The 13,915-nt window shown below is 36.6% G+C and overlaps 1 protein-coding gene across 4 annotated transcripts; it reads right to left on the bottom strand.

Moving 5' to 3' along the window:
- Nucleotides 1–1,175: 1,175 nt before the first annotated feature.
- CCNL1 (cyclin L1) lies at nucleotides 1,176–13,896 on the bottom strand. Of its 4 annotated transcripts, XM_011286074.4 has the most exons (11): nucleotides 13,448–13,896; nucleotides 13,075–13,149; nucleotides 12,525–12,634; nucleotides 6,806–6,926; nucleotides 5,654–5,718; nucleotides 3,809–3,908; nucleotides 3,600–3,704; nucleotides 3,363–3,504; nucleotides 3,016–3,127; nucleotides 2,798–2,896; nucleotides 1,176–2,091 (listed from the first exon to the last, which is right to left on the bottom strand). In XM_011286074.4, the coding sequence occupies exons 1-11, from the start codon at nucleotides 13,748–13,750 to the stop codon at nucleotides 1,743–1,745; spliced, it is 1,581 nt and encodes a 526-aa protein (XP_011284376.1). In that variant the 5' UTR covers nucleotides 13,751–13,896; the 3' UTR covers nucleotides 1,176–1,742. The 4 variants fall into 4 exon arrangements, 3 of the variants coding, with proteins under 3 accessions (XP_011284376.1, XP_044893333.1, XP_044893334.1); XM_045037398.1 differs by lacking the exon at nucleotides 2,798–2,896; XR_006585331.1 differs by lacking the exons at nucleotides 1,176–2,091; nucleotides 2,798–2,896; nucleotides 3,016–3,127; nucleotides 3,363–3,504 and adding an exon at nucleotides 5,401–5,414 and having other exon boundaries at nucleotides 3,689–3,704.
- Between the last annotated feature and the right edge of the window lie 19 nt (nucleotides 13,897–13,915).

Raw genomic sequence — 13,915 nt, 5'->3', positions numbered from 1 at the left:
TCCAAACAAGGGTAAGGTAGGTAAAAATTTAAAAACTTGTAAAAATTCAAGATTAATTTTTTAAACAGGGCCTTTACGGACTTTTGTCTCTGCCTTTCTTCAGTGCATGTCTTGTAAAGAAAATAAATGGGTTTCCTGTTTGGATGTAGTTTTAGGCTTGTAAGTTATTTAGCTCAGCAGTATGTATTACAAAATCAAATACAGAAAGAACGCTCATTAGTTCTTACAAATATATCTGATTTAAGTAGCACACCCAACATTTTAAAATCCAAATGAGTCTTCTCTTTTGCAGTGTAGTTGCCTTGTTTGGCTTTCTACTTTTTTCAGCCCTATTGCTCACCAGTGGTGAATGTTTGTCTTTGGAATCATCTTGAGCAGCTTTTTTTTTTTTTTTTTAAACATCCTCAGTGGCAGTAAATCTTCATATCTTCGTGGGTATATTTGATTTTTTGAAACAAAAAAAATTATTTAGAGCCAGGTCTAGTGGCCACGTAATCAAGTGTTAAAAAAATTAATGGAAAACTTAATATAACTATAAAATAATGAAATCCTATATGGCCTTCTAAAATTTCTAAATTCACTTCCAAATTATCGGTAAAATAACTGTCAATATGCATATTAAAAATGTATTCATTTGGATATAGGACTTCTGACTTTTTCCACAAAACTTGATTTACTTTATGGTCAGATTTTACTTTTTTCAGCTAGCCAAGTCCGGGGGGCCTCATTTTATTATTCAGTCCTCCTAGCCTAGATAAAATCTTCACTGTCTAAATTAAAGAAAACCTTTAATGTTTAACAGTTGGGTCTGATATACCATTATGTTAAAAGTTTTGACTTTGTTCTAGAGGACAGCTCACTTAAATGGTACCAGAAGCTTAAAGCAAATTTTAAGTACTATATATGTGCAAATAGGTTTCAACTTGAAGACTGGTTTAATGCTACAATATAACATTTAATATTACATTGTTGCACAACTCCCATTGGTTTTTTTCCAAATATAAAGGCAAAGACTTTTAGAATAGCGGTCAATGCAGGTAAGAACTGCATTTAAGAATCTTGAACTATATATATAGCTGATGGAGAAAAGGTTTTGTCAGAAAATCAGTACAGGCACTTTACTATTAAAATTTTTCTCTGTTTAATAATTTATTTAAATAAGATATTTGAAGCAGTTTAGAAAAACAAGATTTGTATTTTATTTCCTTGTAAAAATCTTTACACATGCAGACAAACCAGTGTTAAGAAAGTATTCACCATCATTTAAACAAATAACCACTTAAATAGAACAGTGTCTGCAATTTTTATCTGTATAAAAATAAGATACATTTTTACAGAACTCACCTCCAGTTCTTATAGCAATAAACAATACACAACTATAAGTACAATTGAACCTGACCATGGTTTTCAATTAGATACTGCTAGGGCATTTTAATGTGCAAACAAAACAAAACAAAACAAAAACAAAACAAAAACCCTAAAAACAACCAAAAAAACCCCCCAAACAAAAAAGAAACCCACAAAAACTTAAAAACAAAAAAAAACAAAAAACCCCAAAACAACAACAAAAAAAAACACATAGTTTCTTTCCAAAAGAAAATGTCCTCAGTGTTTCTAGAGACCTAGAGGGCTTTAAGAAATCAAATCCTAATCAATTTCCTTTTAATGTTTTGATTATGAGTCCATACATCATACTGTAGATAGGCAAAACCAGGAACTGATGCAGGCTCAAAGGAAGAAAGTCAGCGCCTGTGCCTGCCATGTCCTGAGCGACTGCCACCATGGTGCTTGCCTTTATGGGACCTCTCAAAGGAGCGAGATCTTTCACGCCTGTCCCTATGATGTCCCCTTTCATGCCTGTGTTTCTTGGCAGCATCTGAGTGATCCCGAGACTTGCTCTGAGATCGAGAACGAGACTTTTTCCTTTTATGACCATGTCTATTTGAACTTTTTAAATCCTCTCTTGTATGCTTGGCCTTAAGGTGAGGAGAACCATGATTATGATGTCGTCTTGGACTTTCACTGTGGCTGCGGGACCTGCTTCTTGATCTTGAGCTGTATGTTCCAGATCGGCTCCGCCTATTATTATAACTTAGACAATAAAAATTTGAGGTTTAGATTCAGTTTCTGCTGGGAACAGATTATTTTGGTGGTGCTTTTAACAGTTTCAAAAAACAATATTGACCTGTAACAGTACAGGCCGGACAGAAAATTTTCACTAAGTTTACCCACCTCTCACCAGCTCCCACTAGCCTGTTATTACAGAAATCTTAAATGTGCCACATGTCTACATTCCAAAGAGAAAATTAGTAATTTTTACAAAGTGTCCTAGATAGCTATGCTTTTTATTGAGTATCTCACACATGTTCAAAAGAGCCATTGAACAGACACAAGCAGCTAGCATTTTAATTACAAAGCCAGGGAAGATTCTTTGGCTCTGGTCAATTTGATTACTGATTAACAATTAATAAAATATTATTCTCGAATTAAACAAAAAGACTGTTTTCACATTATAGACAGGATATTATAGCCTTCCATAGCACTTTGTGGCCAGCCCCTACACTTCTTCAAAAAATGGGCAAAACCAGAACAGAATGTTCTTAAGTTACACTACCACAAAACGAAAAAGCCACGTATAGGCAGGGCAAATTTCCAAACTCACTTCTCATAATTTAGCTCATGTTAAAAAGACTAAATCTAGCCTAACTGTGAAAACATCCAACTATGTTCAATTTTCTTAAAACTCAGGAACGTTACTCCAAATAAGACTGCTTTCTCTATGAGAATATTTACTTACTGTCTTCTTGGAGTATGTGATCTAGAACGGGATCGTGTTCTTGACCTTGATCGACTTGCACTCCTGCTGTTTCTACTTCTCTTGCTATCTTTTCTTACACTTAAAAAACAAAACAAAAAAAACCCCACACCATTATTTCAGATACATGTTCAGTGTGTTAGAAATTAAACACATAAAAGAGTCCTTAGACTAGTTTTCTAACTCAAATATACTCTCACCCATTATAAGGGCTTTTGGAAGCCTGTTGTCTGTCCTCAGGTTCTTTCTTGACTGTCTTCACATTAACAGAGATTGGGGACTTCTCTTCAGCTTTCACTTCTCTTGGTGATGCTTAAAAACAACACAAAGACATGTTATCTATTGGATTTAATAGAGGGCCAAAAAGTTGTTTCTAAATCAAACTCAAGAGCACCATGCTTTCAAGTATTTGTCTATCATAAGAGAAAACGGTAACAGCTTCTTGCTTGCTAACATCATTGTTTCTATGCCACTGTTATATGCTAAAGCTTTCTAATAACTGCACATCTTCAGTGCCCAAATCATTTCAATTCTGAATATATCTTACATGGTTTAGAGGCTGGGGAAAATCCACCAAGGGTTGAAAGGGCTGGAGTTCCATCGGGATTTAATCCCTTTGCTTTTAATTTGGCTTCTTGTAAGGCTACTTTTCTTTTCTCTACTTCTTTTTCCAACAATTCATAGTTTGGCTGGTGGAAGAAAATGAAGTTAGTAGTTCTCCCTTATACTAGTTTAGACTCTTAACACTTAAAAATTATTAACACAAACATAAGTAAACAGCTACCTTTTTTCTGGTATAAAGCCTAAGCGTTTCTATGCAAATTTCCTGGATTTCCTCTTCTGTAGTACCAAAAAGAAGAAACCAATGGGGACGAGTTGGTAATGGAATCTAAACCATAAAAACAGAATGGTTTAGGACAAATTTCAGGTTTTATTAGAACTGCTAACTCTTGTGATGTATCCTATAGCAGACTACAGGCTATATATACCTACCTGAAGAGCTCTAGCTGCAAGGTAGATGCAAGCACATGCTATAGTCTCTGGTTGGAACCGAACAAATACATTGGTTCGAAGACTGTCATTCATATAATTCCTGAAAAATATTTCAACCATAAGCTTTGTACATAAACAAACCAGTCCTTCCGAGGCTTACATAAAATTGGAGACTCAATCTACTTTATTCTTTTTTCTTCTCTTACTTATATTCATATCCTCATATTCTAGCATACAACAAGTCTTAACTCAAAAATCAGTAAGAGATAAGAATTTAACACTGGAACCATTCTTCAGCTTTCCTAGATGTGACTAAAGTCCTTTAAAATAATTCCATATCATCCCAAATAGTACTTCTGTAGTTTTTATTTCTATGAAAAGCAATGCTTTGAAAGTCAATTTTCACATATCTAATTTCAGAAATGATAAACCACTCCAACAGTACTTCAAGCCATTAATAATTGACCATCTCTCCTTTATCCACAATGAAAAGCAGTGTCAACCAAGTTCTTTCAGAAACTCAAAATACTGTAACAGGGGTAAAAAGGCATTTTCAGTAAGCACTCACCAAATTGTATTAAGAAAACTAAGCTACTTCAGAAAATCTAGGTAGGGAAGTGAAGAGCAGTAAATATACAGAATAGCCTTGTTTACATACCTTTTTTGTGACTAAGTACAAACAAAAGCAATAAACTACTTCAGTTAATAAAGTGCTGGACTTTTTTATTAGTGAACCCTCCCCACAATATCCCTAAAGTATTAAAGAAATTTCACAAATTGTTTAAAAGGTTAAACTATTTTAAAAGGTTAGACTATTTCTTAAAAATCCTTATCCATGAAAACTGCTTAAATGTTCTATAGAGCATATATTAAAAATGTCATGCATTTTATAAAAGCAATTAGACTTATCTAATATTATTGATATTTACTGAGTCCTAAAGAAGCATGGCAGTCATTAAGTCCAGAACATGAAAATTACTTAAGTCCTGCACATCATCAACAGTCTTGAGAAAGTAGTTGTAGCTGGACCAAATTCCTTGTTTCACCTTAAAATAAACTAGCCCTCCAAGTCAAACATCTTCATGTCAAAAGTCCAAGTTCTACAGTACTTATGGCAATATTAACATCTCTTTTAAAAATGTAATTCTTTTAGTATTGCCTCAACAGTCCAGCAGCTATAATTCATCCAGAATGGGAATGGTGCCCATTTTAAGCTGCAAGTTGTACTTTCCCCTTTGGTAGACACCATGCTATACATACTAAAAATAGAAATCTAAGTCAAACTCCTAACAAAAAAAAAATCATTTAATTCATAATGGCTGGACAACAAATCTATCAAAAATGAACTATTCATTTTGATAGTTACAGGTATACATTATATACACAGGCATGTTGAATAGTTACTTCTAGAAGCAAATATACAAATCCTTTTGACACCCCGACAGAACTAGAAGATGCTGCCAGATGGATATGGACCACTTCAGTGAATCTCGGATGAGAGCTTGCACTGGATTGGCTGGAGAGCAGGGCAGCCAATCAGGCCATCCTGAGGTCATGGGCTGAAGTGCAGAGGGCAGAGTTCTATGACTTACCATCATGGACTACCCTTTAATTAAAGAGTAGAAAAAAGAACAAAGTTAAATTGAGTTCTCCATTGAAAGCAATTAGTCAAGCCAAGAAAACAGGAAGCAGAAATAAGCATTATTTACCTTTTGGTTAAAAAACAAAAAAAACAAAAAGCACCAAAACAAACTCCTCTCATTATTTTGGAAAGGGAAAATGAAACTTACTTTATTTCTGCTTCTGTTTTCCTGGCTAGGAAAGAAATGTAAAAAAGCAACTTACCAGGCAGTTTGAACCAGGGTTTGATTACGTTCACATTCTAAGACTTGTAAATACATAACAATGATCTGAAGGACAAGGGAAAAAAACTCAATTTAGCAAATCAGTGGTTCTTTCAAAATACAGAGTTCAATGAATATAAGTAATTGAAATGTTAGGTGCAAGTTTTATCTCTTCTACAACTGCATAGATAATACAGACCAACCTATAACACATAGGCAGTCGGTGTGGGTTATTTATGCCACTAGATTCCATAAAAATTAGAAGTATGATCCAAGATTGCACAGGAAAAATGAGCGAAATCAATTAAAAAAAAATACCTAATTTCTCCATGAACACTTTACTATGTGACAGGCACTGTGGTATGAGGTTATTTCACTTAATTTCCCAGGGTACAATTCTACATGTCCAAAAATCCTACAGACTGTATGTTTTTAATGCTACACAATGCATATGATCATATTATGTAATACAGTGGATATTACAATTAAGTAATCAAACAGTATTTCTACAGTGAAGCTTATTACACTAAAGTGTGATAAATAAAAACTACATTATCAACAGTTTCACTACAGTTCAGGTCAAATCTTCCTGGACCTTTATTATCAATCATTCTAATTTTACAATCTTGAAGATGTAGCATCCGAGGAACAGGGATATTTGCCAAAGTCCAAGAGCTAATGGCAAAGACAAACTTCTCTCACAGAAAGTCCTATCCCCAGAGCACCCATATGGTAACCAATGGGCTATTATGATGATCATATGTAAGCTAAGAGATACTGGAGAAATAAATATTCAGACAGCAAGCAGCCACTATGCTTTGAACATTTTACTGTGTGACAGCATTCCAGGTACTTTTGCACATGTATTATTTCCTCTTTGGAATAAGGTTATTTCACAATCTGTTTTCTGGCTAGGGAAACTGGGTTAACCACAGAGGCAAAAACAACTTATCTATGCCCACACGATGAAGGGTGGAGACCTGAACCCAAGTCTTTTTGACTCCTACTTTCTGATAAATTTCAATAACCTGAAGGATGCTTTTTAAAAACCAAGGTTAACTCTCAAAAATAACCATAATATAAATTCATGTAAGATGCAGTTTTAGAAAGACCCTAATACTTACGAATGTAATCTCTGCACTCTACAACTCACCTTATGGGGATGCTTGACATGAACACAAAATCCCAACTCCTTTAGCACCCTTCTCTCTGCCTTGATAACTTGATTTTTGGTGTTAATGTAGTTCTGATCAAGGATCAGGGGGCTTGGAGTCCTATAGTTTGTAAGAAATAAAATCAAAACTGTTTTGCACATCCAAAAAATTGTATTTGTGGCATCTCCATTTTCCCTTCCAACCAACTATTGGCAACAGAAACCAGCTTTTTAAACTCCTGCAAACAAGTTAAAGCATTAATCTTGTGCTGTCCAAGTTATGCTAATTAAACATACACTTTCTAAACTAGGTTTCTATAGGAACTAACTCGAACCTGTAGTGAAAAATTCATTCTAATACTTACATGTATCCTTTGTTGTTTTTTTCATTATTATCTTTTAGGTGTATATGTATACATAGAGTTAAATGGTTGATTTATCATCACAAACCTCATTAGTCTCCACAGATTTTTTCCAGTGACAAAACTAATGTGTTATTGAAAATATTTACTATAAAGACTTCATAAGATTATAATGATTTAATTCATTTTCTAAACTATCAACTCTTGCCTAATTTATGGCCAAAGTATAAAGTGGGGAAAAAAATGGTAGGTAGCTAATTCAGATTCCCCTAAATGGGACAATTTGCCTAAACAAATTTACTCTAAGAATCCGTCTCTGTTAAAGAAAATCTGAAAACTAAAATTTCAGCTAAATTGATTCAAAACTAGAAGCGATCAATAAAAAACAGGCTTAAATTTGGTCTGAGTTGTAGTTACCAGGCAATACTCTTTAGAATGCAATTTAAAAGAGAAGGGAAGACCATGATGAGGGAATCAGAACACTCAAGGTCTCTGTGCCAGACTAAATTTTGATAGCTTCAAAGGTTATAATGCAGAAAGCTATGTATCAGTGGTTCAACGCATAGGAAATAGCATTTTCAATTAAACGACTATCTGATTTAAGTCTTAAATTCGAAACTGGTTTCTTACGGAGAACTTGTGGACTTTCATTTCCCATTGTCCTTCGTTTGACGTTTTTAGAGCCAATAAGAAATACATTTTCATTAAGACGTGATTATATGGTGTATATATATAGGGAGAGAACATTTAAAAATGTTTCCCCATACTGAATTCATTGCAGCCAAAAGATTCAAGAGTTTTTGCTCTGGCAGAACACACCTGGTTTTAAAAAAAGGTCATTCTGAATATTACCACTCACAACTCATTTTATCATGTACGCCAAATCCAGAAATATGTAAGATTGTATTTTAAATACATCCACTTGAATATTAGGAAACAATCTGAAATGAGCTACATTAACTACCCTGCAAGTGACATATTATCTAAACATCTTTTCATTTTCCTTCCTTCGTCCCATCTAAAATTACGGCAACAAGAATGCTTATTAGACTATTTCAAATTATTTGATAGTGTATGATTTTTATCAAAATACACTAAACAAAAAAGTTGGCAAATCTGACAAGATGGAAACTAGCTTACTTAAATTAACAATGCTGAAAATGGCCTTCACTCCGTTCGATTCCTATTATAGCTATGAGAAGTGTGAGGAATGAGGCCACCAACTGGACAGGGGACAGACTTCTAATATAAAAATATAACAATGAATCTACTTTATCAGGACAATAGGCTACAAGTTAAATACTCTTTGGGGAAAAAATTAACTTCAGAGCAATCGAAGTACACTTGAAAATATAACCCCAAAATCTTAAGGTTTGTAATTTTTTAGGTTTTATCATTATTACAAGAAGTTTGGAAAAAAGTCAACTCCACACCTCTGACTCTCATAACCAGTTATCTGATGGCCCTCCTTCAACAGGTATCAGGACGTAGAATATCCCCAGGTTTATAGTGGCCTGCCACTAACTCTTTACTCCCTGCAATTCAGACTGTAAACTGCACCATTAAAATCCTAAAAATAAATTTATGAAAGTAGTTTTGTCTCATTTCCCCTATTTTATGTTGATCAAACTAATCTATACCTCTTACTAAGCTTGCTTTAACAGCTGCCTTCAAATTGTGTTATAACTCACTTTTCCTGCAATTAACCAACTACACACTTGTCTCAATAATGGCTATTATCTGATCCCCAAATCAGGCTTATTCATTAATTGAATTAAATGAATTAATTCATTAAATGAATTGTTACTTTCCATCTATTCTGCCACAATCTTTACTTTCCTTTTTATGTATGTCAAAGTCCCAACACCAAAACCAGTTAAGGAAACCAAACCCATTATTTAGTGTAATTCAACTATATACTCAAATTCTTGCTTAGGCCTTCTACTAGTGGTTTTGGAAGGTAACTTTGTAGATATATAATCTGACACTTTCATTTTGTTAAAAACTGGTTTTAAATCAAGAAAGGCTCAATGAGCATGTAATTTACAACTACCGTAAAAGGATTATTTTGTATCAGAATTTGTATCAGAAATAGAAAAATGTTTCCATAAGTCAGCAATAAGAAAAGATTAAAGGAAACTGTCTAAGCAGGTGGTTTCCTTACTTACAGTAACAATTTATCAATTAGTACTGTCTATGGCAGCAAGCACACAAAGTTGAATTGAAGCTTGCTAGAATTTCTTCATCTTCAATTAAGTAAACTTTCCTTTCCAGTAAGTTTCAGGAGGTGACATTCTAAATCTCTTAAAAAAAAAAAATTACCTATTCAGAGAAAAAATAATTTTCATCATCAACAAACTAAACTCTACCTCCCCTGCTTTTTTTATCAGATTTTTAAAATTAAATTTACATGAAAAGAACAATTTTCAAATTTTAGTCTTAATAGGAAATCTTGGGCTTTGGTCACTGGAAGTTTATTTCGTCTCTTAGAATAACAATTTTTCCTTTAGCATGATTTAGTTGAAATACGACTTAACAAAAAAAAAGAAAAAAATTCAAACAGGATATCCAAACATGGTTAGTCTCACTTGTGTGGTACAAGAACCTAGAAAATCTGGACTTAGTTCTTCGAGAGACTACACTAAAATGAGATTTAGTTTATGAGGAGCCAGATTGTTGTTCAATATACAGAAAGTTGTAACGCCTACTCCAAGGGAATATTCCTCCTCTAGCAGGGTTTAAGCCAACTGAAGGCCACTACCTTTACAACCACCGAAATAAACTGAGGGAGGTTGGACTAAATGACAAGACCACTTAAGACTTCCAGTTCTTGTCTATGATCTATATACCTGCTGAAAATACCACACCATATTCACCAATGAATGGTTGCATCAGTGTGAATATTTGTCTTTAGGCAAGCATTCAGGTATACATGTGGGCTCCTGAAAATTACAGAAAATGCTTAATTGTCTGGAAATATGCTGCATCTCAAAAACAAATTAAAATCAGAAACTAATGAAACGAAAAAGCAATTTTCTCTTTCAATTCAGCCATTTATTCTGACCTTAGAAGGCAATTATGAAACTACATAAAAATTGAAGGGGGGAGGGAGAAATAATCCAGGACAGGGCTTGGGCATTGATACTTTCTAAAAGCTCCTCTGGTGATTCTAATGTGTAACCAGGACTGAAAAACAATAACCTAAAGGCTACAAAAATGATGCGTCCTCTGTCGTTACCAAGATCAGACTACAACTTAAAGCTATGCATAAACCAGATTAAAATAGCATCATTAAACTGATATACTATTTATCTAACTAAAATGGAATACCAACAATACTTTCTAATGGCACTACTCTAGATAAAAACACACCAAGCTATAGTTTCTAATAACTTGGACAGCAAAGACAAAAGCTTATAACAAGAAACAGGAGTTTTTCTAAATGGTTCACCAGTGGCCAACCTGTTAGTCCCCGATTCCAGTGACCTATTCTCAGAGCACTGGCTTCTCCTTGGGGATTTTCGATACTTCACTCACTGTTGCCATGACGACAGCTTCATCTCTATGTACCACTCCACATCACCCAGGCTTTGGTAAATGTAGCTGGTCGCTGTATAGTCGGTTGCAAGGGAAAAAAGAGTTGAAGTTAATAACATATACAAGTTACGTGTCTGAGTAAACTTGTAATATGCATAGAAACACTTTTACATCCTGCTTTAAAAAAAAGGCTTCCATGCAATTAACAACTCCTTTTAAATTTCATGCTATAATCAGACTTGTAAGATTGAGACAAAGTCAATTTCTCTGTAATAATGACCAAAAACACACTATTACATCAGGCGCAACAGTCAGGTGAGATGTTTTAAATTCCAAAGTTTGTATAGTTAAGAAGACCTACTCTGACCTCAAGAAAGAATACTCTAAGTCTCATAGAAAAAGTTCAAAGTAGATAATCATTGTTAAGTTACAGTACAACAGTTGGCTCAATGGTTCAAAGAATACAGACCGAAAACTCCTTTAGGCAAACACTGAATCCTCGGATTAAAAGCCTTTTAATTACTGTCAATTTGTTTTAAACACCCTGAAGAATCCACTGAATATCTAAAAACAAATTTTAGCTCAGACCACACTAAATACCAATTTGAAATCTTCCCAATTTCCAGGGATTCCTCACCAAGAAGCTAAAGGATAGTTTAAAATAAAATATTAGTCTGTCCCTGGACGTGGTTAGGGTAAATGAGAAAAGATGGAGGAAAAAAGAATGTAAGAAAACTGAAAAAATGCTGTGGAAACTATCTGGGTAGCAATGGCTCAGACTTTCTAACTAAAGGTTACTTTACTAGGTCTCTGCATAGTTCCATTACTGACAACTTATAGATTCAGCCAATAAAGCCCACGCATGTAGGATACTAATTTGGCACTGACACCCAACCCCAACAACTTAAAATCCTTTTAAAACTAACTTCCTTTCAAACTCAGTACAAGTTTATCTAACATCACCACAATTTCTTAAGAAGTGAACACAGAACTAATCTATGCCAAGTGTATCCTTCTGCAGGATGTACTAGAAGTCACCTCTAGATGCAGGAAGCCTGCAACTAAAACTTTTTGCACTGCCTCTCATGAACCCATAGGACCACACAAAGTGTTGTCACGTAGCCACAAAATCTCCAAGACACTATTTGGTTTCTATTTTCTTCTTACAAGATCAAATAAAAACGGTCCTTATCTAAATGTAACCCAATAGTTATTTCTCTACCCCACTCACTGATACTGTATCTGACCAAAACAAAATACCTGTGTAATCCCTTTGACTTCAAACTTCAACCTTTATCCTGCAGTCCTTTCAGATCCGGTATTATGCGATATATCGTAGTTCAATGTTGAGAAGTATTCTAACAAAAGCCAACCTCAATTGATAAAGAATTAACTGGGACTTCGCGTAGAAAAACATGATCTACACAAAACTTTGCCACAATATTAACTTGAACTGCAGTGTTTAACACTTCCAACCTTCAGTCTTCCAAGAGGGGAGGGAGGAAAATAACTTACAGAATACACTCACACTTGAGCCAAACGTATTCCCTTTCTTGTTTAATCTTAAACCACAGGACTGGCTTCACAGCACTGTTAGGATTGTCCATAAATGCAACTGCCTCTACAAACTTTAGATAGCTGGTTAATTGTGTTTTTTTTTTTTAATTAATTTAAGTATTAGTTAGCTCCTATGTGAATTTTAACACCTAAAGCCGGTTTTCCTTTGCATCAGTTTTGAGAAGAGAGAATGTTTTGAGTTGATGATTGGTGCACAATGCAGTAGCAGCAAGAAACACTGTGTTCAATAATGCCAATCTTACCTTTTTCCTCTTAACTGGCGTAGGTGGTGAAATACATTAATCACATCTCTTATTCTTCTAGGTGCTTCTTCAATTTTTGATGCAAGATTAATACAAGCCATGGCAACAATCTGAAAGAACCCATAATCCAATAAAAAAATTGTTAGACTACAACACTATCAAATAGGAAAGCCTCTTTCAAAGTCTAAACAACTTATTCTGATGGGAGAATTTCAGGACACAACTGGGACTTTTGGTGAAATAGAGTACGATGCACATTTCTACTCCCCATAGGCATACCAGATACGCTGCTACTATGCTTTTTTTTTATGCTTAACTAATCTTAATTGAATTTGATTGAAAATTGTGATTTTTGATGACAGCACATGGGCTCAAGAGAAGCTTTATAGTTTTAAAACACATTCCAAAAGTCTACTTCTCGTGGGTGAGAACTAGGTACAAAGGCCTAAACTAACCACTCCCTTTTTAGAAAAGCTGGGTGGAGACACTACCCCCTCCTCCTCGTTTCCGGATGAAGAAATCCCTTTTCACCCGCCCCCGCAGCGCTTACCTCGAAACTGTGTTTGACGAAAGACTTGGAGTAGAAAAAACGATGAAACAACACCTGCCCCGTTGCCATCGCCACCTGCAGACAAGAGAGAAGAACGGAAGCGCAGGGGTCAGGCGGGCCCGCACCAGGCGCCGCCGCCATTTTGTGCCGCCGCTCTCTCCCCCTCCCCCTCCCGCCGCGAACTGTTCGCTGCCGGGTCCTCCTTTCGCCTCGGCGCCCTCCCACCCTCGACACGCCCGGGATCCGGCTGGGACCTGTGGCTGGAGAGCCCGAGGAGGCATCCCCACCCTGCCGAGACACACTGGTACCGGGATGCAGCGGAAGGGACAGCGGGGAGAAGCGCGCTGGGCCGGCCCGGGGCCGAAGCACTGACCTGCGGCAACCGGAGGAGAATGCCGGCGGCTTGGATGAGCTCGCAGCCCAGGATGCGCAAGTCGGTCTCGCTGGGCAGGTCGAGCCCGTCCTGCATAGACGGGGTAGGGGAGAGCCGCTCCTCCGGAATCAGCGAGTGGTCGATGGTGAGCGAAACTTCCGAGTACAGGCGGTCGCCGATCAGGATCCCTCCCGTCGTAGTCGTCGTCGTGGTCGTCGTCCCGGAGCTGGAGCCGCCCGCACTCGGGGCGGCCGACGAGGCGGCGGCGGCAGCGGTCGCGGTCGGGTGAGGCCCGGACGCCATAGTCTCAGCGAGCTGCACGCACGCCCAACGCAGCCGGAACCCGGAGCGAGACTAACCAGCGTCCTCGGCGCGACGGATATTCCCGTGACCGCCTGATTCTGGGCCGCTTCACGCAGCGTGCGCTTCCGCCCTGACGTCACCACGCCCGGCTGGTGCGCGCCAACT

This window comes from Felis catus, chromosome C2, assembly GCF_018350175.1.
Source record: "Felis catus isolate Fca126 chromosome C2, F.catus_Fca126_mat1.0, whole genome shotgun sequence".
NCBI lineage: Eukaryota > Metazoa > Chordata > Mammalia > Carnivora > Felidae > Felis > Felis catus.
This window is presented reverse-complemented; position numbering and strand designations above follow the sequence as displayed.

What these genes read in the sequence shown, in the direction of transcription:
- CCNL1 (XM_011286074.4), bottom strand. Translation starts at nt 13,750, where the DNA reads ATGGCGTCCGGGCCTCACCCGACCGCGACCGCTGCCGCCGCCGCCTCG. An exon ending in TCGTCAAACACAGTTTCGAG is followed by an intron (nt 12,635 to 13,074) that starts GTAAGCGCTGCG and finishes GGGTTCTTTCAG; the next exon opens with ATTGTTGCCATGGCTTGTAT. An exon ending in CGCCAGTTAAGAGGAAAAAG is followed by an intron (nt 6,927 to 12,524) that starts GTAAGATTGGCA and finishes TACAAACTATAG; the next exon opens with GACTCCAAGCCCCCTGATCC.